This window comes from Notolabrus celidotus, chromosome 11, assembly GCF_009762535.1.
Source record: "Notolabrus celidotus isolate fNotCel1 chromosome 11, fNotCel1.pri, whole genome shotgun sequence".
Classification (NCBI taxonomy): Eukaryota; Metazoa; Chordata; class Actinopteri; order Labriformes; family Labridae; genus Notolabrus; species Notolabrus celidotus.
The window spans coordinates 18,588,813-18,615,732 of record NC_048282.1 but is presented as its reverse complement, the minus strand read 5'-3'; the positions used below and the strand labels follow the sequence as shown (position 1 = coordinate 18,615,732).

Here is a 26,920-nt window from a genome sequence, read left to right as displayed (position 1 = left end):
CCATGTTTATGTATCCAGTTTAATCAGAAGCATGTAAATACAATGTCTGCCCAGCTTGAAAAGAATACATTCTCTGTGTTTGATGTAGATACCAACTGCGTGCCTTTATTAAACATCAACTGGCATTCATTAAACCTGTCTGCAAAATCCACTTGCATTGATGAAGGTCTGAAAAATAAAAGTTGGGAGAAGACTCCTCCCTCTGATCTGTTAATATACATAAATACTGCTCCTCAGCTTGTGTAGTATGAGATGGACAGGTATGAAAAAGTTGTTAATTAGAGACAACAGTGTTTTAATACAGTGTAGAAAGAGACAAAGACAGATACAGAAAGCTACACATAGGTCTTGACACAAAAAATTACAATATCATTTCCAATCATGACATTACACTTCTGGTGGGAAGGCGAGAGAGTAATGACATCAATCTGGTGCTCTATACAGACCCAGCAGGCACAGGAACTTAGAAGGAGCATGTACATATCTATAATACTGTATTATGGCTAAATAGATAGATGTAGATGCAGCTATATACACCAGATGCTACTTAGCATTTTCACAGCAAGTTCCCCGTATGCATCCAATGTTATTTATAGTTAGAAACTTGGCTTTACTTAGTTTCAATTAAAAAAACATGATTATGTAGTATGTCACTAAAGAGGAGTGATTATTTAAACACATGTAGTAGAAAAAATATGAAAGCTGATGATATAAATAAAAAGCTAACAAAAGGATGTTTCATATCCAAAAACAGTTGTAAAAAAAATTGAAAAATTCACAGACGCACACAATCCAAGACATCAAATGGCATTAGACGTACAAAATAGTTCGAAATGATATAAGGCATGATAGATGTCTAAGATTCAAGACTTTTCACAGCAGCATGTGCTGTCTGATTCTCCACTCTACCATCATCATCATCATCCTCTCTGAATTCACTACTCAGCATCTCTATAGGACCACACCTACAATCCCTGTGATATTTCTACCTGTACAACATTCTGTCTTTATCTTTCTATAGAGCTGTCTGTTTGAAGAGAAAAACAAGAGAAGAAAAGGAGGGGAATGAATGTTAGTCATTAAGATATGTTGTAAACCACAGATAAAGGACGTCAAGGGAGGGGGGTCGAAGGGCATTTCAGGTCAGTCAGACTTGTATCACATTGTCCACTACTTTGGACACTCCTTTGGTCAAAATAGTCCAGTCTATCAGATGACGGCCAAGTGCATCTGAAAAGTCAACGTATTGATTGTGTATCAGTCGTAAACTACAGATCAGCAGGTCAGCAGGGGACAGGAGCGTACGGGCACGTATGTGTTGACATGTTTTGGTCTGATGGCCCCCATCTGAGGGGAGGTTAATCCAGGATGGTGACTGAGTTGGGCATGCCGTTGGTTGCTGGAGGAGCAGAGGTGGGGTTGAGCGGGGAGTTGTCAGGCAGGCCGTGGAGCGTCTCGGGACCTTCGCTGGGGCGGCTGAACTGGCTGACCAGAGACTCGTCCATATTGAGCTCCATGGTGATGGCGCTGCTGCCGTTGAAGTCCAGGTTGTCTTCGCTGCACAGCTTGCTCTCCTCGCACAGGGATGGCTGGCTTGCAGTGTGCTTCTCCTCGAGATCACTATAGTAAAGTAGAAGTCATCAACAGGAAAAATTAATGAATGACTTCGGATTACATTTTCATATGTGAGATGAACACACATTTACTCAAATTCTTATCTTTCAGGTCTTTTGAAAGTAAGACATTTCAGAATAAGAGTAATAAATTAGTTTTTTTTAGACTTTTAGTGAGAAAAACATGATATTTTACAAGGTCAGCTTGAGCTTCAGGATATATGATTGGCTTTTTTTTGCCCAGTTCTCAATGTTTAGATTACTAAAGAAAGAACAGCAAATTAAAAGCCAAAAAAAAAATCTTCAGTTGCAGTCCTAAATGACACATTACATCATGAATACACTTAATGTTGCAGGAAAGTCAGGGGGTAGGTTGCACATGGGCATGGGATCATCAACATAAGTGGGTTAGGGATAGCATATCACATCACAGCATACCTCTCCAGGGATCTGCATACGAGGGGCAAGCATTAGGGAGAAGAGGAGAATGAAAGGAGCACAAAGGATTAGAAAGCGCAAACAGTGCTGAGGGGGTGAGGCTGTGTTAGGAGTTTAAATAATTCAAAGAAACTTAAAAAGGTGATGTTCTTTAAGATGACAAACCTGTACTCTCCAAAAGTCTCATCCTTCATTGGTCGTGCTTCCGAGTCCATCGGACCCTCTTCTTTATCTTTCACTGAGAAAGAGATTATTGGATTTCATTATCAGGGAGATCTCAGCCATGTTTCTCTCTCTCCATTAAGTCAGACATCGATAATTACATTCTGTTGTGTGGCAAGATAACACTGAGAGAATAAAAGAAGATTGAGTATCTTTATGTTTCTGGCTGAAAGATTAAGACCTCTAAACAGCATTTTTTTTTGTGTACTGTTTGATGTTTGACCTCACTTTCAGCAAAATATTTAAAAAACTAATTCAATTCAATTATTCATTTTCTTACCATAGTATGTTTACATTATTCTATCAGTCCATCCTTTTAACACAGACAGTCGAGCCTTCTTTAAAAGAAGCCAGCTGCTTGTTTCTCCCTCGTGTGGAAGGAGATAAAAGGCTGGTGCTTCTTTTTTTCTGACCAGTCAGACAGTGGCCTGCAGGTTGCAGTTACTCTTGTGGTTTGTGGTTATTATTTCACAGTCTTTTAAAAGGCAGAGCCTCTTCCTTGCTATCACAGAGAAGAAGTATAAGCTTTGGGGTGGGGTTTACTATATTTGTGTTATGAAGGCTGTAAGGAGGACAATTGGCAAAGGTGGAAATTGCAAAATTTTTGGAGCCACTGAATGCATCACGCACAGAGCAGTTTGGCACAAAATTTTAACCTCGTGCAATCTTATTTTGCTTATTTACTAAGAATAATCGTGTTTACTTTGGCGCATTCATCTAACTGCTTGGCTCCTTTTTGTACTGCAGTGTTACTTCATTATCAAACAGCTTTATGGCTCCAGACTGTTCAGTGTTGCCCACTAAACTTATGTGGAGGGTGACACAGCAGTTTTTTAACACTGAATTGTTCTTATATGCAGGGTTATGAGGAGCAGCAATGATAGTACATTCTTTAAAAAAAGTATTTTGAGGTCTCAACACTTTTGTCTTCACCAACACCACACATACACAGTGTTAAAGATTGGGATCTTTGCTGAAGGACGCTGGACTTACCTGAATACTTCCCCCCTTTACTCCTCTTGATGAAGCAGAGGATGAGCAGTATCAGCAGCAAAAGCACGATGGCGCTCACAAGACCAATAAACCAGCCCTGTGTGGCAAAGCTCTGCAGCATCTCCGTTGCAGCTGGGAAAAAAGACAGAAGTAGAAAAAGCAAAAGTGAGTTTTACAAATTGGGGACACAAGATGAAAAAACGAGAGGAGGGAAGGATGAAAAAGTAGCAGAAACAAGATAACAGAGGAAGCAAGGGAGCAGGATCTAGAGCAAAAGAGACTAGGCATTTTGACAAAGGTGGTATTTTGCTCGGGAATCAAAGGAAACAGAAAAATGCACCAAACAAACACAAGTAATGGATCTTTCATATGGCTAACCAAGCTCTCTTTGACATACTTCTTTCAAAGCACTTCACAGGCAGTTGAGAGAACAGCACAACACGCTCAGAAGGATCACCGTTATATTTAGATGTGGGAAGCCCAGCAGCGAGGCTGCGTAGAGACGGAGGGCTCATAGTACCTGTTCCTTTTGTGTTGATGTCAGTCTCCCAGAAAGACTTGTTGTTGTACATGAAGTGGAGACGATAATGAGAGCCAGGAGTGAGGCCCTGGAGCTGGTAGAAAGACTGCGAGGAGTTCACCCTTTCTGACATCTTCCAACTGGTGCCATCTGACAGGACATGATATGAACTTTGGTTACGTTTTTAGTGTTTAGAGTTATAAATGTTGAATTTTTAAAGTTTTTCTCATGCACATGCAAGTTAGGTCTCATACCATTCTTTTTGAGGTATTTGATCTGGAAGCTAACGTTCCTGTGTCTCTTCTTGGCCACCCAGCTGAGGTTAACCGAGGTTTCCCCCTCAGACAGGCTGAAGTTTGCAGGAGGAGCTACAAGACATTCAGAAAGAGGATTTCAAGTATTTCATGAAACACAACATGGACCTCTATGTGTCTGATCTGTGATGATGAAAATTCTGTAAATCTGGTTCTGTACCTCCATCCAGCGTAGTGGCGCCCTCTCTCATGATGGGCATCCCGTCCCCTGCATTGGTGCGCCCCCTCAGGTAGAAACGGTAGTGACTGTGGCGGTCCAGACCTTTCAGAGTGAGGTGGTCGACTTTGTCGTCATCTATTGTCTCTACCTGCATGGGGCTGTCATCACTCTCCACAACTGACCACAGCACAGCACAAAAACATTTAATCATTACTTGATCCTGGCGACCTTGTTGTGGGTGACATGTGACTGAATGATGAGCATCATTAGGAGGCTACTCTTTTGACATTTATCTGGTATTATTGATTTAGCTAGACATGTATAGAGTGGTTTAGTTTGTTATGATGCTTTTACTGATCATACAGCTTAGGAAATCTTAGTTTACTGAAGATTTTAGATGTCTGATGTGTCTTGTTTTTGTTAGGTAAGGGTGTTAACAATGCTTACTCTGCTGGTACTGCAGAAGATATCCAATGAGGACTCCGTTTGGTTGTTCAGGAGGCGTCCAGTGAAGGGTCATCTCTGTTTCTGATGGACTCTCCAACACGAAGGATTCTGGAGGACCAGGGACTAGCAGCAACACAAGCGATCTCAATTAAAATGCCCTGTCAAGGCATTATCACACTATTCTGATCAACTGTCACCTATATTCCACCAACAGCTGCCTGCTTGTCAATAATTTTCCCTGCCTGACCATAATCCCTCTTCCACCCTCAATTCAATCACTCTCTGTCCCTTCATCTTTCTATCCTCCACCTTTGTTTGTCCCTGTTACAATTAAATCTCTTCCCCCACTTTATCCGTCATCTCATGCTATATGAGCCCCTTCTTTCTTGTCTAGTCTTACCTCCTTGAGGAGTCGTGAAGGTCAGCATCTCAGAAGGGGGTCCCTCGCCTTTGCTGTTGAATGCAGTGACCACCAGGGAATAGTGGGAGTATGGTCTGAGATTACCGATCACCTTCTTCTCCTCGTTGGCCACGGTCTCTACCATCATGGTGCTCTCTGGCTCCCGAGCCCTCCGGCCCCGGTGGTGGCCTCCTGAGCCGATTCTGGTCAAGTAGATCTGGAGGCAAAAACGTCAGAGGCGATAATAATCAAGGACTAGATTAGTTTCTGAGTTTCTTCAAAAAAATCTCATAGACTTCTTACAATACTCAATATAAAATGTATTTCATATTTTAAGTATAGAACCTCCCATTTAATTTCTACTGTTGTCTGTCTATTGCCTTGCTTGTCTGATTATTTCAGCATATGTATTTTGTTTCTATCTTGCTTGTTTTTATTGTTTTTGCCTGTGAAGCACTTTGTAACCGAGCGTTTTAAAAGTGCTATATAAATAATTTTTTACTTGCTTACTTACTTACTTACTTACTAAATTGGAAATAATGTAATCATCAAGCAGTTTAAAAATGATGAAGTATGGCTTAGATGTTGCAACAAATACACAAAATAGAGAAAGAGCAGCAGTGCAAAAAGAGTATGATACATTTTGAAGGTTAGATCATCCAAAATAAAAATAAAAACCTTCTATTCTGCACAACCTTGAAAGTAAAAGGAACTGTGAAGCTCTGCCAAGCTAAGATCTGGCTGCCTCCGCTGTAAACCCCCAGGATGTTTAATTCATGAGGACAGGAGCTGGATATGTCAGGCCAAACAACAGAAGAGATACAGGAGCAGTACCTTGTACCCCAGCAGGTGTCCTCTGACCGTCTCTCGGTCTACTGCTGCCCAAGCCACTCTGATGGCTGAGCTGTTCAGAAGTGCAACACCCACATCTATTGGAGCCTCCAGTGGAACTGAGGGGCAATAACAGTCAGGTGAGGATTGGGTGAGAATGAATATTGAGTAAATATCACACAGAATATTCTTTTAACCCTTTGTAAATGCTGTAAGAATATTTTACCATCCTCTCCTGAGTAGCCAATAACGGGGTCAGGCTCAGGTCCGTGCCCTATTTCATTGACAGCCTGTACTTTGATCTCAAAGGCGGAGAAGTTGCCACTGTCGTTGACTGTAAATGGTTGTGCAGTTGTGTAATTGGTATGCCAGGTCGGCCCGCTGCCCACCACCCGCCTCCACAGTACCCGGTACTTGAAGTCAGGTCCATTGAAGTTCTGTTTGTCAATTTCCTGCAGAGATGGGCAAGCAACCGATAAGGCACAACCACTTTGAAAATATTAGTTTTACTTTGTGTCACATTCTGGTAGAAGATGTACCTCCCAGGAGATGACCAGAGTGCCAGGGTCTGTGGACTCACTCCTGACATCTTCAGGGTTACTGTCCGGAGCTGTTATTCAGAGAAAAGCTTAGTGTCATTTCATTTTGAGTTCACTTTGAGTATGAAAACTTACAGCAAAGAAACACTGGCTCTAACCTTCAGCAACTGTGTTGTGGATTTCAGATGGCTTGCTAGGGCTGCTCTTGCCCACATCATTGATGGCGATGACCCTAAAACGGTAGGACATGTAGGGCCATAGAGCAAGACTGGCACGCTCCTTGTGTGCACTTACTTTCTTGAGCTCCTTCCAACCCTTGTCCATAGACCTTTGGTCCTCATACTCTACCACATACTCTGCAAAGAAGAAAAACTCAGTAAAGGAGGAGCAGAGAGGAAACAATACAAACACAAATAAACTAATTTGTGATAAAGTCATGCTGGGACACTTTTAGCTCCACAAGTCTGATGTTGCAGATCAAATAATAATTATACTGTCTAAGTAATGAAAACAGAGCTGTCTTTCATTTTGCCAGAGGGAGATAAATGATATGCATTTGTTGCTCTAAGGATTGGAATTAGACATGATGATTTGTGTCTGTGTCAGTACACATCTTCGCTTAGTGGCACAAGAAGATCACAGCAGGAGAAAACATTCTTTCAACTGAAGCATGAAAAGAAAACTGTACACAGAATAAAACAATGACAGGTGTGTGAAGACATTTGTGCAGTTATGAGTGAGTGTTTGTGTGTTTGTCTGTACTAAACCTAGCACAGGGCTGTTGTGGTCATCTCCTGGTGTCCAGCTGAGGGTCACTGCTCGATGTTTTGAATCAGTGATCTGGAGGAGGCTAGGAGGGTCCGGGCGATCTGACAGGGAAATAAATAAGACCATAACCACAACTATATTCTTACTGTGTGTGTCCACATGACAAGTTAAACTAACTGTCCTGAGTCTAAGCAAAACTGAAAAACAGTTTGCTTTTGTTCTTTGCATAGATTGTCTGTGTACTGTATGTGATCATATACCATATATATCTTACCACACAAAGTGAGGGTGCTGCTGGCTTCAGCCATGTCCAGTTTAGTGATGACCTGACAGGTGTAAACTGCCTCATCATCTGGTCTCACATCAGCTATTATCAGGTCTGGTCCTTCAAATGTGTATCTGATAAAAAAATATAGACATCATTGTTACCTTCCATCATTCAACAGCATGTTTTCCCCCACCTCCTCATCCCATCCTCCTTTTTATGTGTGTCAACATAGTCACTTATTCATAAGGTTTTTTGGGTACGTAATTGGGGCAATGCAGATTAACATCGCTACAAGGGGAAAACAAGAAAGAAAGAAAGTTACGCTGTATAAGGTTGCTCTGATCTGTAAACACAGCTCAAAGTTTGACCTTCTGATTAAGGGTAAAACAATTTAAGATGGACTGCAGAGATTATCTAATGTGCAGAGTTAAGTCTTACTTTTCATCACTGTGGGACTGAAAGAGCTTCTTTTCGTCCTTTCTCCACTGAATTAATGGTGGGTCCAGTTTTTGGTCAACAAGGCCCACACAAGTGAAGATTGCTGTGTTTCCAGGTTGCACTTTAAGATCCTGTGGAGGTGTGATGATCACTGTCCTGTCTAGAGGAGAAAACAGGGAGACAAATTATGCTGAGTAAAATCGTCTTGAGGCGTAAACAACATCAGCTGCTAGGCTTCACGATGTTTCACTTACTGAGCACTTCCAGCACGGCACTGATGGACAAGTTAGTGTTTTGTACGAAGCAGTTGTAGATGCCCTGATCGTCGTGAGTGACATTTGTGATTTCGAGTCCTCCGTTGGCAAGCGGGTTGACTCTGGGATCTGCCAGAATGGGGGAGGTGCTGCCACTCTCCCTGTAAGAGACACATACACATCCAAAGAGGCACATTAGTGATGTGAAAGCAGAAACTTAGAAAGCAGGGTGAAAAATAAAGTTTTTTTTGGCTGCTGCAGGCACTGATGAATTCACCAGTTCAATCATCTATTCCAGGAGACAGAGCAAAGCAACGTTGGAAATAGCCCCCTATAAATAAAATCTATAGTCACAGCTCAGATGTAACAGCATTTGGCTGTTAATTTATGCACACAAAGAGCTACCTACGCAATTATATCACCTCTGTGAAATCTGTTAATATGAAAACCTTCTAGACAGCATACTACAATACACATTACTGTGACCTGGAATGAAAAACAGTATATTTGATTAAATATAGTAAGGTGGTTTGTGCCTCACCATATGACTTTAGGTTTAGGGGAGCCAAAGGTGTCACATTCCAGTAAAGCTTTCTGGTCCTCTGTAAATGTGTATGTATTCCCACTATCGGTTAGGATCTGAGGAGGCAGCTCTGAAACAACACACACACATAGAAATGAGACACACAAAAGTAAACACACACATAGTTAAATATGTGACATGCACAAAAATAAACTCTCACCAAAGACATAGATGTTAGTGTTGGTGAGGATGGTCCCATGCTTGTTGGAGGCCCGACACTGGTAGATGGCAGTATCTTCAAAGTTGACATCCTTTAGGATTAGAGATCCACCTGTAGTCAGAGTACGTCTGGGGTCCTTGTCGATGTCTTTAAAAGGAAACAAACAGTCAGCACGTATTCAGTGTTTGATTATCTGTGTGAGGTGTGGACTTTCAAATGGATCTACGCACTGACCTGAGAGGGGGATCCCATTGATGGTCCAGCTGATGAGAGGAGAGGGGATGCCGTCCGCCGTGCAGTCTAGTCTGACAGTCTCACCTGGAGCATATAACTGACTGACAGGCTCTTTGATCCAGAAGGGAGCCGCTACAAAGGCCATAAAATATGAATTACACACACTGCAAGCAGAACATCAAATTTCAATATCCAACCTCAACACCAGAGTTTAAGTGAGAATGATGTGTCGAGATTGATGGGTCACAACTTACAAGTCAACAAAGTCTCAAAAAGAAAGCATCTCATTTCCAAACTGTTCTCTTAAAGGGCACTCAATCAATTTCATGAGTCAAGGTCCACTTGGTATAAACAGGGCGCTCTGCTCAGGATGCTACAGCTGATTTCTTCTTCACTTTTAGGAGGGAAAACAGCTCAATTGACATCAACCTGAGGTCTCAGCTTTGGATAAGAAAACTAGTTGTTGTTTTTTACATAGAAACTGGAGGAGCCTAAAAGCAGTTCATGATGTTGTAATAATTTAAGTTCATGTGCAAAGTAGTAATTTACATAGATAGTTAATCTGTAATGATAAGGATAAATACATACATTTACAGGAGGTTTTGTAAAAGGTAAAATTTTATTATACTTTAAGTATTTTCTCATAATATTAAAAGGTTTTTGGATATGTGACATAGAATGTCATGTATTGGAAGGGTGGCTGAATCATGCATGCTGTAACCCCGCCCCCCTTGATGATCTCCATAGAAGTTTAGTTTTTTTAATTAATGAGGTAGCAGTTAGGCCAGGAGAGAGAGGAGCCACCCGAGTTTGGATATCTCTCTCTCTCTCTCTCTCTCTCTCTCTCTCTTAGTTTCTTTAGGGATTTTGTGGATAAAAACAAGGAAAATGGACACCTTTCTGTATTTATTTTATTTTTGATTTAAGTAAACAGCTTAAACTTTTATCGCGTGGTCTTGTTGAGTTCTTTTTCGAGGGAAATTCAAGAAAGGGATTTTTGAGGCATTCAAAACTAAGGCTTCATTCAGTGGAACCCACAGAAACTTCAAACAATGGCAATCATTTTTTTATAGGATGTTACTGCTATTTAAGCCCGAACCAAACAAAAGGTGTCTTTAAGTTTCATTACAGGAGGGCAGGCGACTGGTAGATAAAAGGGACTAAACTCAGATGTCTCTGCCTTTGCTACACCTCTCCTGACTAATGCAGTGTTGTCTGACTCTTCAATTATTTCTGGAAGCCTTGCGTTCAAAATGACTTATTCTGACACAATACAATTCACAGTTCATGCTCAAACTGTCCTTGTTCAAGATGCAAAATGCATACATGATTAAAAAAAAACCAAGTACCATCAACAGCCACCATGTAAGTGTGTGTGGCCTTCCCTTGGGAGTTCTCAGCTATACACTGGTACTCGCCCGCATCACTCTCTGAAATGTTACTGAAGCGCAGCCGACGGTCATGCATATCTTTAACCGTCCGGGATTCTGAGAGCTCGCCGTCCTTCCTCACCCATGACACTGTTGGAGTTGGACTGAAAAAAGGAGAGAAGGAAGGATGAGGAACACAACAGAGGAAAGGGGAATACACAAAAGGGAGAGGAGAGAAGGAAACAAGAAACGTTGTGTGAAAGTAAAATGAAGACGGCAGGACAAGAAAACAATCATGCAGGAAAAGAGAACAAGTACGTAAAAATAAGAAAGCAGCAGGAGGCACCAAAGGCAAGAGGCAAAACATGATAGATCATGAAATAAAGAGAGAGTTGGGGGGTAGAACGAGGAAAGAGTGATGGATAAGAGGCAGGTGAGATTGATTAAAAGGAGTGGCTCAAAAGGCGTGATTGATGGTGGCAGAAACACGCACATATACACAAACACACACACACACACACTCACAGGCCTTGGACGATGCACTCCAGCTCTAGGGTCTGGCCCCGGAGAGCATGGTATTCACTTTTAGCTCCAGTAGGTCTCATCATGTGGGGCCTCCTGTTCCGCAGCACAGAGTTAGCTGGAGTAAGAGAGAAGGAAATGTAAAGACGAGGAGAAAGATTCATACATATGTACAGGTAATGTGTTCCTGACAGCAGCCACTTTACAGACTGACACACACATATGCACACACACACGGATGTAGGGCGTGGAATCATGTGGAGCAAAAGAACACACTGACATACAGTTTTTCTACACACACACAGAGGTCTTGTGTTAACATGTGCTCATCTCTCTGACCTCTAGTCGGGCCACAGATGCTGGCAGCCACATCTCAGTGTGAGCTGCATCTCATTACCGCTGGCCTAAGGAGGTGATGGGCCTCCCACTGGCCCTTGGGCCGTCTACCGGACAAGCTACTGCTTAGGTCAGCAACATGCTACCACATGGGGGGAGATGACTTTGGTTTAACTATCCAGCCTCAGCGGTTCTCTGAAAACTGTATACTTGTCATGCTGAGTATTTATTTTTCTGCATGTCAATTTCAAAGAGTCAGAATAGATAAAGAAGCAGAGATAAAAAAAAAAATAAGGCTGATTTTTAAGTTCTTTATGAGTATGATTTGTAAAGTGCTGAACTCTATTCACCACTGTGAGAAACTTCACAGGGCTGACATTGTGGCTGCAACCTAATTCAAACTTTTTTACACCAGAAAATTGTGCCTTGGAAATGTTGGACACGAGTTCTGTCAAGAGTTTCTATGGGGAGATGAATGTGCTGGAAAATTTGAAATGTAATTTATCAGTGCTATGAGCAGGGCTGAAAAAAAGGCCCATTAATCTCCATTTTGCTGAGCTGGCGGCAGAAGTCTAACAGGCAGTCATCTCTGAACCAGAAACATATCTAAATGTCTACAAAAGAGTAATAAGTGGGAAAATATCTTCTGTATTTTAAGGGAGCGAGGAGAAGCAGGACCTTCTTGAATGGCAATCGTTGCATGATTCCTGTCGGCCATCAAAACAAATTTTTATGGTTATATTCTAAAGAGCTGTCGTGTTTGTCTTTCCTTATATCAGGTAGTACAGTTAATGGTGGGACTAACTACACTGTCCTCCCAATGTGTCCTAATAAAAGTAGTCTAAGATGAATTTTGTTTAGTTGAGCTAAACTCACAGGCGGCGACAATCAGAGTGATGGGTTCCTTTGCCAGAATGGTGCGTGTTGCCAGGTACTGGACATTGCAGGTGTAGTCATCCCTGTTGTCCTCAGATGTTAGATGGGCAAAGTATAGGTTGCCATCCTTTCCCACCACCACCCGATCATTCAGCTGGATGTGGTGTAGCCCTGTAGAGAGAGAGGACATGAGAAAGAGAAGGAGAGACACAATTATGACACAAAGAGGCAGTGGAGGAAAAAAGAGAAACAAATGAGAGGAGAGAAGAGAAGCTTAGCAGCAGAGTTAAGTAGTGAGAGAAACAGAGGAGGGAGGGCAGGGATGTGATAAAATCATGATAAAGAGACGTCAAGAATGTGGGCAAAAATAGAAAAAAGAGGTACTATGGATGTTTTTAAAACATGTTAAATCATAGATAAATGCATAAAGATGTATTTTGAATATGAAGAAAGAAAAGAAAAAAGATCATATGTATGAGTGACCGCTTCTCTAGGATGAGATGAGAGTGAAAAGCAAAAAGATCGATAAGTGGTCCAAATGGCCGCTTCATTGAGGAGACAGGAAGGATGTAATGGAAGGAGATGGAAGGGTAATGTACTCACCCAAGTCCATCCAGTGGATGATTGGCTCCATGGAGCTCTGCGGAGGGTTACACTTCAGGACAATACTGGAACCTTCCTCAGACTTGACGGTAATCCTTTTCTCTTTCTGTTGGGTCGGGGGAGCTAAAGGGAGGCAAGTGAGGACAGAGACATGCCTGTTAGTCTGTACACATACAAACAAGTGCACATTATCTGAGGCAAACCACAGAGCCAGACGCCTTAAACACACACACACACACACACACACACACACACACACACACACACACACACACACACACACACACACACACACACACACACACACACACACACACACACACACACACACACACACACACACACACACATAAACTGGATAAGGAGTATCTCTTCCAAAGCCCTGTTTGAGGAACTTCTGAAGGTTTGAGGAGAAAAGCCTTTTGACTTGTAAAAGAATGATTCAAGTATCATATATGTTTGCTTTACCCCCTCCTCCCCCCTGCTCATTGTTGATAACCCCACAGGAGCAACTGAAGAGGGCTTCACATGACATCAACTCAAGAGCGTTTCTGGGGAAACCGTTGTCAGGGAAACAGTGAAGGAAGGAGGTCGCCCAGGAGAGAGCCAGTCACACAGGTGGATGGATACGCCGAGGTGCTCTTTACTTTTGCCTTAGGGGCAACGTGTGTAAGTGTGTGTAAATGAGTGTGTGTATGTTAGTGTATGCTGATTATCATGTTATTGCATGTAATTATGTTCTGGGTGGCGGTACCGGGAGTGCTCGGTGTGAGCCTCCATCTGCTGACAAATGAGCTCTCTGTAAAGCAGGGCGAGGTAAAGGTTTATACGCCTGCTCCTCTTATATCTTTGTAAACCGCTCTGTTATTGCTGATAAAACCAACAACAACGCAGCTCGCTTTTAATCTGGACCTTAAAGGCATTTACGGGAGCGATGGCACCGACACTGACATCTATAAAAGACACGTGGCTCTTCTGATGTGGTGCACTTTATGAAAACACATCAGGGGAGGCTTGATTATCTTTTTACCACTTAAAACGGTGTGACTCATCTCTCCAGGCTGAAGCCCAACAATTTCACAACAGCATATATCAACTGAAGATTAAAGAATTTGAATATTCAAATCATCAAACAAAATTGAAAGACCCTTTCTTCACATCTGATCACTTGTAACTTTAGGAATAATCAGCCGTTGGTGTTTCCTTACCATCAATCTCCAGCGTGGCCTCATTAGAGACAGCGGTCCCCAGCTCGTTGGATGCGTAGCAGACATATTTGCCTGGGTACTGCTTCAAAGTCTCCATAGTGTTACTGAGTGTGTAAAATGCAGATGAGCCCGAGCGCTCTGTCATCTTCAGCTCTGGGTCAGAGCCCGGGTCGAACTTCTCTCCATCCTTTGTCCATCGAAAACTTAACAGAGAGAAAAAAATCTGTAACACAGCTGGCAGAGTGTACGCTTAAACAGCAAATTAAAAAATGTCATGAGTTTGAAAAAAATTAGTTTTCAACAAATGCAGAGTCTTAAAATGTCACCGAATTTGAGGACACAATTGGTTTGCTGCAAAATTGAGATGTGATATCCCAGCGGGGCTGACAGGCTGGTGCTGTGTAATTGCGATATTCATCTTTTTCCTGGCAACTGGAACAGTTTTCCACTTCAGAGAAAGCTAAGACACTCTGGAAATATTGCTCGAGGGCTTAATGACATTCATCCTTTGTTGAAATGAGAGCTCTGACTGGGTGAATCTGTGCATTCGTGTAATACTAATGTGAAGATGTCAGCTGAACAAGGAGAGGGAAGGTCACTGTCCTTCGGTGTTTCAAAGGATAACTGGTGGCTAGACTGCTCCGTGACTAATATAGCATCTCCAGACTGTAGGTGTCAGTGTGTGTGTGTGTGTGTGTGTGTGTGTGTGTGTGTGTGTGTGTGTGTGTGTGTGTGTGTGTGTGTGTGTGTGTGTGTGTGTGAGTGTGTGTGTGTGTGTGTTTGCTGACTAACATGGGTGGAGGGTTGCCGCTGGCTTCACAGCTCATGACGAGGTCCTCAACGCTAAAGACCGTAACAGACCCCGGCTGTGTGGTGATCATTGGAGGTCTTTTCACTGCAAGAAACCAAAAACAGAGGTACTGGTTTATTAGCACATAAAAAGTAAGGCATCTACCCACTTGTACAGTTAAATAGACAAACATGCACACTCAGTTCTTTATTCCGCACTCTTCACATGACCTGCTTTCATGCAGTAATAACTTGAGCTTTGACATACACACATATATCATTCTGGTCTACCACACAGACCTCTTTGGCACAGAAAAACAGAGATACTTCTAATTTTCCTACTTTAACAGCTCCCGATAAGTATATTCAGTCAATATCACTTAAAAACTCCCCAGAGAAAGAGATGAAATGTAGGCCGAGAAAAAGAGTGGAAGTACGAGAGCAGGCAGAGAAAATGGGTTGAGATGAGAGGAAATTGAGATAGCATAATGTAAGAACGAGAGTTCATGCAAAAGAGATACATAGCACAGTGCACCCTGTGAGACTCAGAGACAGGGAGGGGAGGGAGGAGTCTGTGGGGAAATGAAGCAGGGATTTCGAAGGGGGGAAAATGTAATGACCAGCAGAGGAGGTTTTGCTTTCTCTGTCAACACTTTCCATAATAGCTATAAAGCAAAGCCTTGATAACAGCTTGTAAAAACAAGCATGCTGGGATTTGGTGTGACTACTATATTGAACCGGTATGTTTGATGCCCCCACATGCTTTATGACCCATGTCCAGTTTTTATGTTCTGTTTTCAAATACTTATAGACAGAAATTTAAATCTTCTCTGTGTATAGCTTCAATAAATACTCTCAGGCTGTTTGCAGTGGAATAGAGGTCACAGCTTGATACTTGTAGGATAGAGTCTTTGACTTTAAAGAGAAGAGACAGAGCCCAACTCAGAGGTAAATTTACATCATGTGGGTAAATGGGTTGGGGGGTGTGAGGGAGGGCTGCAGTGCATGAGAGGAGATGGGGAGCTGAGCGGACAGGGGGAGATGGATGGAAGCGCAGCAAAGAGAGAGCACATGCAGAGCAACTGAGAAGCAGAGCAAAATGGAGACAGAAATAGAAAAAACAAACAAGGGATAGATTCACAGAGATGCAGAAAAAGACGGATAGGGTGGCTGAGGGAATTTAATGAAAGAATTCCCACTGATAGAAGAAATAAGCCCATTTCCTCATCTGATCAAATTGGAGCTCGGGCTGCAGGCGCTGCTCCATTATTGGCTAAGGAGGAGGAGAGGAGCTGGTGCTTAGTGCTTTAACTCCTCTTTATTCCGCTGTGTCTTTGATCTGAAAGCCCTGCTGCATCCTTGAAGACAGCGGCTCCTTAAATGTCCTCCATGCTCCCACAGTGATCTCACCTAATGGGAGCCAGTGAGGCTAGACACACTCTCATTTACAGAACAAAAAACAGGTGCATGTTTGTATTGCATGTTGATGTAGGTGTTGTTTTGCTGTACAGTACAACACCCACATCATTGAATACAAAGACACAAACACAAGCTCAAAGACACTGTGTACACGTACACACACACACACAAGCATAACACTGAAAATGCAGACTAATGCTGCAGGATTTAAGTGCATCACTGTGCAACAGGAGCTATAAGGAAGGAAAAAAACATCTTTGGCATAATGAAAGTGTTTACAAAAAGCTTTGCCAGAACCTGCATTAAGACAGTTAGACGTCAATAAAGTTGAAAGCACTTACGATCACTTATGTGGTCTGTTAATCCGCCATGGTGGCAAGAGAGAAGAGGCAATGAGGGGGAAAATGTTTTAGTTACAGTAAACAAGAAGTACTCAGACATAGTTAAGGGAAAACAAATAAAAAGATAGAGTTAGATTAGGATATAGAAAGAGAGATTGAATGATACAAAGAGACAACAATATAGCGACAAAGCCTGATAGAGAGACATAGATTTTTCACTGATAATTGAACAACCATTATGATACATGGACGATAAAGCAGTGTGATACGTCCTGTAATGGAGCGTATCTTTTAACTCGCACCTCCCTGTCATAGATTCTGAGGTATCTCCTTTATCGATCCCCATCATCGACATGGCTGAAGCTCACTAATTGAAAGGCAGGGGACACCTTGACCTTTTCCATCTTTGACCTGCTCCTCCTCCTTTCCTCCTCATCATCCTCCCCTCATCCTCCTCGACCCTCTCACCTCTGTGTCACCTCGCCCCTTTTGGGGATTACATTTGTAGATTTACTGCATCTCATCAACGTATGCGTGCATGAGTGCATGTGTGTCCACGCGTGTGTAATTGCTTGTTTGTACATACACTCTTGAAATGTGTGTGTGGGTGGTGAAGGATTGTGACTCATTTCAAGTAGTCTTAGATAAAGAGTGAACAACAAAGGCAAGCACTGAAAAACAATATTCTCCCTTTTCTCTCTTTCTCTCTTCATTTGAGCTCTGTGGGCAGGCCCACAACAGCCGAGGAGACGATGATCAATTTCCCTGCAGGGCCACAGGCTTAGCTGTTTTTCTAATGCCCACATATTGCATCAAGAAGGAGGAGGAAGGAATGAGGCCTAGTCAGGAAAAACATTGCTGGATTTTTGTTGTATAACTCAATTGTTGATCAAATTACCCCCCAATCAGATTCTGGTTTTCGCCAAGGAAACCAGATCAATAGAGGGACTAATCAATGCAGTATGAGGGGATCAATTACAAAGTAATTAGACACACCACAGGCCCAGATGAGCGCTCACAGAAAAAGAAAAACCGACAGGACTGAATATCCAGTATAATAGTGCAATCCAACCCCGAATATTGGGGTGAGTGAAAGAGAAACACATGTTCACTCTGATGATTCACTCTGATTAATTATGATGAAAGATCATTATTAGCCTGCTTTGATGAATCAACAATGTAATTAACACAACAAATAGAACCTTTGAACCTTGTGGAAGCATTCCGCCTGTAATATTAGGAAATGTAGGATATGAATCTGTACTCACAGTTGGGGGGTATGTGTATGGCTGCTCGGCTGGGCTGGGCAGCAAAGGAAAAGAGGAGGAGGAGGAGGTGTGGGAGGTGAGGGGAGCACCGCCTCCTACTGCCAACCTGCTGTCGCTGTGTGTGAGGCATTGCTCACTGTCCCATCAAAGTCCCACCTGCTCACACACACGTGCAGTAAAATGCACAGAGGGCCACTTCACACACACACACACACACACACACACACACACACACACACTTGTGCAGAGCAAGTGTGAGGCTGTTTTTTTTTTTTTTTCCAGGAGGCCTTGTACGTCTTTGGTCCCTCTTGTTGTCTCCTTATTTCTTTTCCTCTTCCCTTTTATTTTTTTCTCCTTTCTTCAAGTCAGGTCCACGCCCTCCTGCTGGTCTCCTCTCTGAAAGATAAAAGAGGAGGGGGAGGTGAGTGGTGGACAAGAGGCGCATGAGGGAGGGGCAGAGCGGGGCCATGTGTCAGAATGGGAGAAAAATTACCCTGCGCCATGTGGTCAGACCTATACATGGGCCGAGACATGGAGTTAACACACCAATCAAGATTTAACAATACATAACCCAGCGAAGAAAACAAATCCTACAATGCCTGTCACTGAACCTGTTCCTGTAAAAGACAAAAGAACCCTCCATTTGGATTATAACATGGCCAGTGGCCCATATGGAAAGGCCAGTCAGCAGGACAGATGGACAGAATACCACAACAAGGAGCTCAATAGAGCCTCCCAGCATCCAGATGGGCTGTGGACATACTGTACAAATGCAGACTGATGAAGTGTAAAATCAGATGATTCACAAGACAGACAAACTAGAGCTGATAATTAGGTTGACTAGTCTGGTCTTGTCTGCACTATCTGGACACAGTGTACTGTACTTGGGCGACAGTGCTGTGATAAGTGCACAATAAAGATGCTATCAGTCTTGGCGAGTCAGGCAAGCCACCCCTGATAGGAGTCTATCCGTTCTCCATCTGTACCCTTGGATTGGGTCCTCACCACAACATGCAGGCTGTCCTCCCCCGCGACACTACATCCCACAGCCCGCTGACTGTTTACAGTGCTCAGTATCACACACAAAGAACTGTTACAGCACACCATGGTTAAGACGTACATGCGAGACAAAGGGAAATGAAGATAATAGAGGGAGGATGCTTGTTTGGCAGCTCTGCAGTAATGGCAGCCTGATTAAAGAGTTTTGGCTCTGTGCACTGCTGTTTGTTGGCAATGCCACAATGGAGGGATGGGTGACCTTGGAAAGTGTACGAGGGAGGTCGGGGAGGAGACATGATGAAGATGATGGGGGAAGAGTGGAGGGGATGGAGAGCTGTGATTGTCATTCATCTTCTTTTATCTAGTGAGAGATTGATGGCTTGATTGTTAATTACCATGGAACCTTCCATGTTACTCAGTAAAAAAGTGTATCAAACAAAATCTTGGAAAGAGAAAAAGGAAGGTGGGATTTAAGTAGATAAATAGAACCCAATTAGATACAATTAAAGACCAAACGAAAGCTGAGCTCTTAATAAGGCAGTTTAAACTAACAGCATTAGGATTAAATGAGCCATACACTAACTTACTTGCTTTGTAAGAAGAAACGCACAACAAGCTAACAGAGAGGGAGAAGACAGAGGGCTTTTAAGATAAAAAGGAAAAGTTGGTTTTCAGAAGAGAGAGGGAGGTAAAGGAGGCAGAGAGAAGGAGGAAGAATGAGAGGTGATGAGAGGAGTGGAGGGATGCGGAGCGAGGGGAAGAGGAGTAGGAGGGATGACAAAGGGTGACAGCTGTGACGCTAATCCTCTCCATCCACTTGTGTACACATACACACACACTCACGTGCATACCCCTCCAATCAGTGTGCATCACTAGTTTTCTCTCTTTCTTCATCTTCTTCTTCTTTTGCTTTCCCTCTATCAGCTTCTTTAGTGGTTGTTTTCTCTAGAGACAGGGGGCCAATTACGGTGATCCGGTCTTAAAACAGCTCCTCCAAGATGCCATTAGAGGCAGGTGGTTGAAGCAGGACTAGTCAGGGAATTAGTACCGGTGTTAATGTGATCTGAGGTTGGAGCTTGGCTAACAGTGTCACATCCAAAGCAGTGGCATTGACTAAAGCAAGACGCTGACTAACAATGTGGTGCTCTGTAACTTGTCATGCCGCCAGTCTCAGACAGAAAGGAAGGGAGGCAGACGGGCAGACACACACACCTCCAGTGGTCTGACAAAAGAAATCAGACAGTTGAAAAGGCATGGTCCAGTGGGCTTCAGTCAGGAGGCAGACCAAGCCAAAGAATATTCTGGTCATGTTGAAGAGGAGCAGTAAAGGGGAACACTATAATGGGTTGAGAGGGGTGTGTACAGGAGGGACTGTGTGGGGGAGAGAAAGAAGAGGGAGACACCCTGAAAGAAAGAGGCAGACTTGACATGAAGGTTGCCATGTAATGAGGCTGACCCAGCCACCCAAATATGCTGACAACACACACTGATGTGGTCTAACACACTAACAAACACACACACACACAAAAACACTTCCTATCTGTGTGCCTGGCATGGTGCCTTGTGGCGCTCCATTATCACAAGGGTGAGGGACACTGACACCAAAGCAGATGCCTGATTTCACATCTTTAAGCTTTCCGCAGAGCAGCTGTCACGGATCCAATCCCGGACCTGTTACCTGCTTCATTGGACAGGGTCAAAGGTCACTCCTGGGATAGATGCTTGCAGCTGGGCTGAGATGACCTGGCAGAGTGTTTCTGAGTGCTTTTAAAAACTATTATCGCCGCCGGGATGTCAACTGTTGCCATTAAAAGTCATTCAATCACAGGGAGATTGCAGAGCGGGTGGTTCATGTGTTGAGGTTTGAGGGCGTGGTTGTCTTTTTCCAGAAGAACGCCTGAGTGTAGAAAATTAGCCGTCAACAGGCCATGTATCAAACGAGGCAAATCAAGAGTCAATTTTGCAACCCCTTCAATTATTCATGAGTTCCTGCTTTGAGGCGTTTTGCCTGCTAAAACATAAATAAGTCAAACCATCGTATTATACTGTAAGTGTTGTTTTCATTAGTAGGCTTTAATTGCTGCACCATTGTGGTGTATACTGCTCTTGCCATCCATTAGATCCAAAACGGCACCCTCCCTCCTCTGCAAAATGTAGTAATTAGTATTAAGTAGACATGTTGGGTGTTGCCAAGGACTTCAAGTGCTGAATAGACTGTCTTTTTGTAAAGGAAGGGCAACACACACATCAAGCCTCTTGAGTCAAATCATGTTTTAAGTTTCACACATTTTCTGATCCCCTTCATGCCAACCGCCTACATATACATGAGGGACTTTATCCTCACATATCTGTGTGAGGAGCTGTGGTATGGTTACATGCCTGGTGCATTTTCTTTCAACACTTTAAAACATGCAAACATAAATTCTGATACTTTGATGAAGAAAACTCCACTATTAGGTTTATGAGTGAGCATACGTGTATGTTTTTTTTGGAGTGTGTTCAAACATGTTTGCAGGTCTTGTGTCCTGTCATGCCTTGCTTTTAAATATTAACTACCTCCAGCTGTGAAGACGTGTAGGGGGAGAGGATATGGGACGGAAGGAGGAGGGAGAGAAAAATAAATGAATACATGCCCCCCTTTACCCCCTACTACCCCCCAGGGTGCATCTGTCTGGTAGAACATCAGGTTGAAAAGAGACAGACAGAGGGACGAGAGAGAGATGGAGCGATTAAGACATATATAATGAGAGCATTCACTAAGAAAAATGGACTGATGGGCCTTAAAGACAGAAGCAGTGAGTGATTATAAGGGTCAATGGCAAAGTGAGGAGGGGGTCCTAGAAACAAGGTGATGCTGGCGGGGGGTGGATCATCAGGCCCCCCTACAAAGTGAATTATTCATAGAAAATCTCCTTCCTGTCGGCACAATTTGCCCTAAATTCACCCAAATTCATAATTCATTCAAGCCCCTCACCATACATTTGGTCTGGTCCCAGACAGATGCTGTCCAGCTATACCTGGTGTCTTTGCTCTGTCTGTCTGATTGTCTCCTTCATTCCCTCCCTCCTTCCTCTCTCTTGCAGGGTCATGTGTAATTCATGAGCCTGTTGCAGTGAGACAAGTCTCAGACCCACTTTGTCGCTCCAGCAGAAAAATACCACAAATCATGTGAAATAATACCTGTTCCGGCTCAGCTCCACAACTCACTTTCAACACAGAGGTGTATTTAATCATTCAGCACTGGGAAGATTGCATTTCTTACTACCCTTTCTCATACTTTTAAAAAGTGCTTCTACTTAGGAGCCAAACCTTTCAATAGGAACGCTCCGAGAGCGACATGTACCCATTTTCCTGTCACCTTTTTATCAGTCGTCTCTTCCTCCTCTCTCAGCCCCCTTGGTATCTGACACTAAAAGCTTTCTTCAATTCCCCTTCGATCACTTTTCACAGAACATTCCTTGTCCCTCACCCTCTCCCTCTCTCTCCTTTCTACACTCACCACTTTTCTCTCCATTAATTCAATAAACTGCTGCGGTAGCACTCTAGCTTGGACAATAGGCAACGCGGCTGATTAATTCAATATTTGCATCTTTAAAGGAAAAGAGGCTTCCAAACACAGTGGGGAGCTCAGATCTCCATCATGCCAGTACCCTTTGTTTAAAAGGCAACAAACATGTGTTGCAGGGCCAATGATCTATGGATTACTCAAAATGGAAATATGCCAGCTGTAAAAAAAAAGCTGCAAGAGCTACAAGCTATCTAGATCAGTGTACACAGACAGCACATTTATCAGTACCACCATTAGCATAAGCCCGGCTGTTGGACGCTTTGAAACTCCCAGTTGTGTCAAAGCGTCGAAATATTGCACGCAATATCTGCCTCTTTTTCTCTTCCTGAGGCCACACCCCCTCCCCCACCTTTGTTCTGTCAAAGGTTAGGGGTTAAAATTGGAGTGACACAAAGCTGGAAAAAAGAAAGGTTGTCAGAGGAGCCGTTAGGGCACTCGCCCACTCTCTCTCAATCTCTCTCTCTCTCTCTCCCTCCTGGTTGCCATGACAACAGGGTCTCCACTGCATCCCGCCCTTGTACATACAAATTCAGTTATTCGCACACATGGACACTAACAGGTTTGCGGTATCACTTACGTATGCGCACGCACGTACACATGCTCACTCATTTACTGGCACACTGACAGGCTTCCCCTCAAACACACGCACACTCAGATTCATGTATAGGGACAAACACTGAATGTCTTTACATCTAGGCACACACACTGAAAGAAGCCTGTGGACACACAAAATGCAAGCCTTGCAAAAAGTGTTGAAGTCTTGCAAATATTCACAATGTGAAATCTTTAAGTGGCCACTCAACTTATGATTCCTCCGCTCCATTACAAATTTCCACACTCTTCCTCCTTTATACATCAATAAACGCACACAATCATTCCTTCAAGAGCAGCTACCTCTGCCGTGATTTATTTATTGATGTTTTTCCCCGTAAGACACATTGGGAATAGTAGAATAAAAGAAGCGGTGAATTATTCAAGGAGAAGGGAGTGGACTCATTAAGACTGTGGTGGCTGGAGAAAGAGAGGAGAGGTGGATGGATGGATGGATGGATGGATGGATGGATGGATGGATGGATGGATGGATGGATGGATGGATGGATGGATGGATGGATGGATGGATGGATGAATGGAGTGACAGTGAAAAGAAAACAGAGAAAGGAAAAGAAGGGCAGCATCTGCAGGAGATCAAAGGGGGGTTGACAACAAGTCAACAACTAAAAGTCTAGAAATTGAACAGAAAATGAAAAAAAGCACAGGCAGGATGAAAGGAACACAAAGAAAAATATTGCTTTAAAAAAATAGTGTAAAAGACAGATGTGAAGAGGCAAATACAGTTATGGGATCACTGACCAGTAAAAGCTCTGCAGCGATCAGAAACAGGGGTGTTACCCTGATGTAATAGCGTATCAGATTCCCCATATGTGTGTGTTTGTGTGCATGTGTATTCATGTGTGTTGCTGTTGTGTATCGAGAAAAGATCGGGCCGTGTGTCAGCAGGTCAGCTAATCTCTCCTGTCAGCTAATGGATCCAGTCCTGCAGATGGAGTGCTGCCTCCAGGTCTCTGCTTCAAGCTTGTAAGCTGCTGCTCACTTAAAACCACAATTGATAAGCTAATTTGCTTATGGCTTGCCTGTCAGTCAGTTAGTCACAGGAAATGGAGTATGGCCAGGCGATGAGTAAACAGAAAAATACATAGGGACGGGAGCAGTTTGTGTTCGGTTAGGTAAGTTCATCACTGTGCACTTTTGTTTTCCTCAGTTAAATAATCACAATATGGTAGCTGTGCTGCAATGTTGAATTTCTTCTTCTATTTGCCTTCAATTTGTGTAATTATGCATCATGAAGGAAAACAGTCACATTGGGAAAAGAAACACAAACAACAAGGAAACAGATATTTTCTTTACATCTTTACACTAAATGAGAAACATATGTGTTTAGCATCATAAAACAAAAAAACACGCTCACACAAACACGAGCATAAACGATCACACATTGCTGGGCTCTCCCCTTTGGGCGTCATTTGCTTCATTAGCAGCAGCATCACTCAGATTCTGTGCCTGCAGCACAAAGCACAGTAATTATGGACACACCCTGTGTGTCAGGCAGAAGATATAAGATGCGATGCATACACCCCCCTGTGCACCCATCGCGTCCGCGCAGGAACATTGTTATGCACTATGTGTGCAGCAGGAACATGCAAGATGAACATAAGCAGCTCATGAACCTCTTCTATGGCATAATGGTATAGTGTTCATAGAGTACAAAGTTAATGGGTTTGCTTGCGTAAATAGGAGCAATCATGACATTATGAAATTACTTGGAGAAGCTATTAGGAGTGACCTTCCCTCTCTCCCCTTCCTTGCTTCCTTTTAGGTGTCCTCCCCTCTCCTATTCTCCTTGCCTTCCCTCCTCTTTATCTCTCACAGTCAGCCTCTCCTCTTTTCTCCTGCTCCTCTGGAGCCAGAAGCCTCACTGATGTCTTTTTTTTTTCTAACATGCATTTTGACCTTCACTGCCACTTTCACTGTCTTCCTTCCCTTTACCTTTGCCGGGATATTTATGCTGTTTGGGAAGAGGGGCTCAGTGGCGATCCTTCAGTAAACGCATTGTGTGCTGTTATTCATTCCATAGAGAGGAAATTAAAGGGAGATCAGACTGCTGGAAAGGAGGTTTTATGGGAGTGTGTTAGTAAAGCCTTTGGGGATCAAACTGGAGCCCGGCAGCCCAGTAAAAAAGGAGCTGATCTGACAGTGGTAGCCCTGCAATCAGATGCAGCAGTTTAACACGGCTGGAGATGTCAAACCAGTTATTACAACACACACAGTATGCAACAGCACCAGAGGGAAATCAGCCACTGATGCAGATGCCTGAATAGCAATACCCAAAATATAAGAAGAAAAAAAAGCATTAATGTGACTGAAAGGCCAGGCTTCATTGTTATTCAAGTCAGCTGTGCAAACATACAATATTGATCATCAGGAGAAATATAAGTCTTTAAGAGAACCCTGTTGTTGAGGTTAGCTGATAAGTGTCGGAATGAAAGGGAGCATATGTGTGCGTTTGACTGTGCATGCGTGCGTGTGTGTCAGGGCTACTTCAAGTCAAGTGTGCTGGCAGTGGTTGGTTTGTGTTGGCTGTTGCAGGTAGTGATGTCTGAGGAGGGGCTGGACACTCAGTCATTCGGCAGACAGAGAGAAGAAGGAGGAGAAGGGGGAGGGAGTGGTCCCTTGGGCCAGGTGATAAGTGGCCCATATAGCGTTGGAGGACACAGCTGCCTGCAGCTCTTGTGACACGCAAGGACACTGGTCGTCTACCCTGGGAGAATCGGCACGCCACACCCTGAGGAGAGGGGCGGAGTGTGTATATGTGACCTACGACCTCCATCACAACAGGTTAGGTACTGTGAAATTTCATGTCACAGAGAAAATATAGTGCTTTTACTGAACAGACATAATGAAAATCATGTTTGATTGACCTGAAAACATGACTCTGACTATGAGGAGATATCTGTCTATTTCACAGGGTCTCAACCACAGGTTCATTGCTCACATGATGCTTTAAAAAAAAAGGTGTTCCTGGCCCTGAGTTACCCTGCCGATGGCTGCTTGCTCAGAGTTACTTTGTCAGAAACATTTGTCAAGGTCTCCTTAGGATGGATGTAATCCTGTCTTTTCCACCACTTCAGGGAAATGAGCTGCTGGCAGGGCAAGGTCACACATAGTGCTTTGCTAACGTATTTGCATGGAAGAGCCCCAGTGGCACAACGACTGTGGGAAAGAGGCTTGCTTTTTTTTCTAGTCTGGCACAGGAATTATTGAGACCTGAAGGGGTACCACATGAAAGCACTGAGTCCATAAATAAAAACATACATCAGACGTGCTCTAACCCCTGCACAGATTGTAAAAGCACACAGTTCTTTATCAATCCAAGCAATGCAACAGAGAAATAGAAATAATTGCAAATAAGTAACAACACAGGCAAACCAGGCAGCTCTTGTAAAAACACAGGCATAACCAAACAGGTGTTGAAAGCTAACTGTAAAGATGCAAGAGACAGACTTTTGGCAAAACAGCTCACCGGACCTTGTGATTCATATCTTCAAAATGATTAACCAGGGCAAACAACAGCTTCTTAGCAATCCCATTAACTTTGTTAAAAAAGTTGCAGAAGCAGCACATCCCCTTAAGTGCTCCTCATCTAATCAAATCCAAGGTCTTCTGGGGATGAGGAAGGAGATACACCGTCCCTAAACAGCTAGCACATGCCTATCAGGTGGAAACGGAACGGAAAGATAATGGGATGTGTGTGGATGAAAAGGAATGAGAGTGTAAGAGAATAGGATGATCTAGCCTTCTTAGATCTACATTAATAAAAGGAAATGATCACAGGCTCATAAACTGTGGAACAATGAATTCAAATCTACCATCAGGAGCTCTTC

At 43.2% G+C, this 26,920-nt stretch overlaps 1 protein-coding gene and 1 long non-coding RNA gene across 4 annotated transcripts in view; one reads left to right on the top strand and one right to left on the bottom strand.

Moving 5' to 3' along the window:
- Positions 1-78: 78 nt before the first annotated feature.
- Positions 79-26,920, bottom strand: part of l1cama (L1 cell adhesion molecule, paralog a) — a 52,971-nt gene continuing 26,129 nt past the window's right edge. Inside the window, exons 5-32 of one of the 3 annotated variants that reach the window (XM_034696645.1) lie at positions 17,915-18,310; positions 16,647-16,661; positions 14,890-14,992; positions 14,098-14,300; positions 12,890-13,012; positions 12,287-12,457; positions 11,078-11,192; positions 10,532-10,716; positions 9,183-9,314; positions 8,949-9,095; positions 8,747-8,858; positions 8,206-8,366; positions 7,952-8,111; positions 7,520-7,644; positions 7,245-7,346; positions 6,636-6,833; positions 6,478-6,548; positions 6,165-6,390; positions 5,942-6,057; positions 5,108-5,324; positions 4,708-4,830; positions 4,261-4,437; positions 4,041-4,154; positions 3,787-3,936; positions 3,267-3,398; positions 2,217-2,289; positions 2,052-2,063; positions 79-1,620 (exon numbers count right to left, since the gene is read on the bottom strand). In XM_034696645.1, coding sequence (XP_034552536.1) covers positions 1,359-1,620; positions 2,052-2,063; positions 2,217-2,289; positions 3,267-3,398; positions 3,787-3,936; positions 4,041-4,154; positions 4,261-4,437; positions 4,708-4,830; positions 5,108-5,324; positions 5,942-6,057; positions 6,165-6,390; positions 6,478-6,548; positions 6,636-6,833; positions 7,245-7,346; positions 7,520-7,644; positions 7,952-8,111; positions 8,206-8,366; positions 8,747-8,858; positions 8,949-9,095; positions 9,183-9,314; positions 10,532-10,716; positions 11,078-11,192; positions 12,287-12,457; positions 12,890-13,012; positions 14,098-14,300; positions 14,890-14,992; positions 16,647-16,661; positions 17,915-18,044 — 3,855 coding nt within the window. In that variant the 5' untranslated portion in view covers positions 18,045-18,310 and the 3' untranslated portion in view covers positions 79-1,358. Of the gene's footprint in view, positions 1,621-2,051; positions 2,064-2,216; positions 2,290-3,266; positions 3,399-3,786; positions 3,937-4,040; positions 4,155-4,260; positions 4,438-4,707; positions 4,831-5,107; positions 5,325-5,941; positions 6,058-6,164; positions 6,391-6,477; positions 6,549-6,635; positions 6,834-7,244; positions 7,347-7,519; positions 7,645-7,951; positions 8,112-8,205; positions 8,367-8,746; positions 8,859-8,948; positions 9,096-9,182; positions 9,315-10,531; positions 10,717-11,077; positions 11,193-12,286; positions 12,458-12,889; positions 13,013-13,357; positions 13,516-14,097; positions 14,301-14,889; positions 14,993-16,646; positions 16,662-17,914; positions 18,311-26,920 lie in introns of those variants that run through there. The other 2 variants (XM_034696646.1, XM_034696647.1) reach the window with 2 other exon arrangements.
- Positions 13,467-26,803, top strand: LOC117822043. Its single transcript, XR_004633113.1, has 3 exons — positions 13,467-13,558; positions 25,626-25,874; positions 26,005-26,803. It is a non-coding gene; the product is annotated as an uncharacterized LOC117822043 (long non-coding RNA).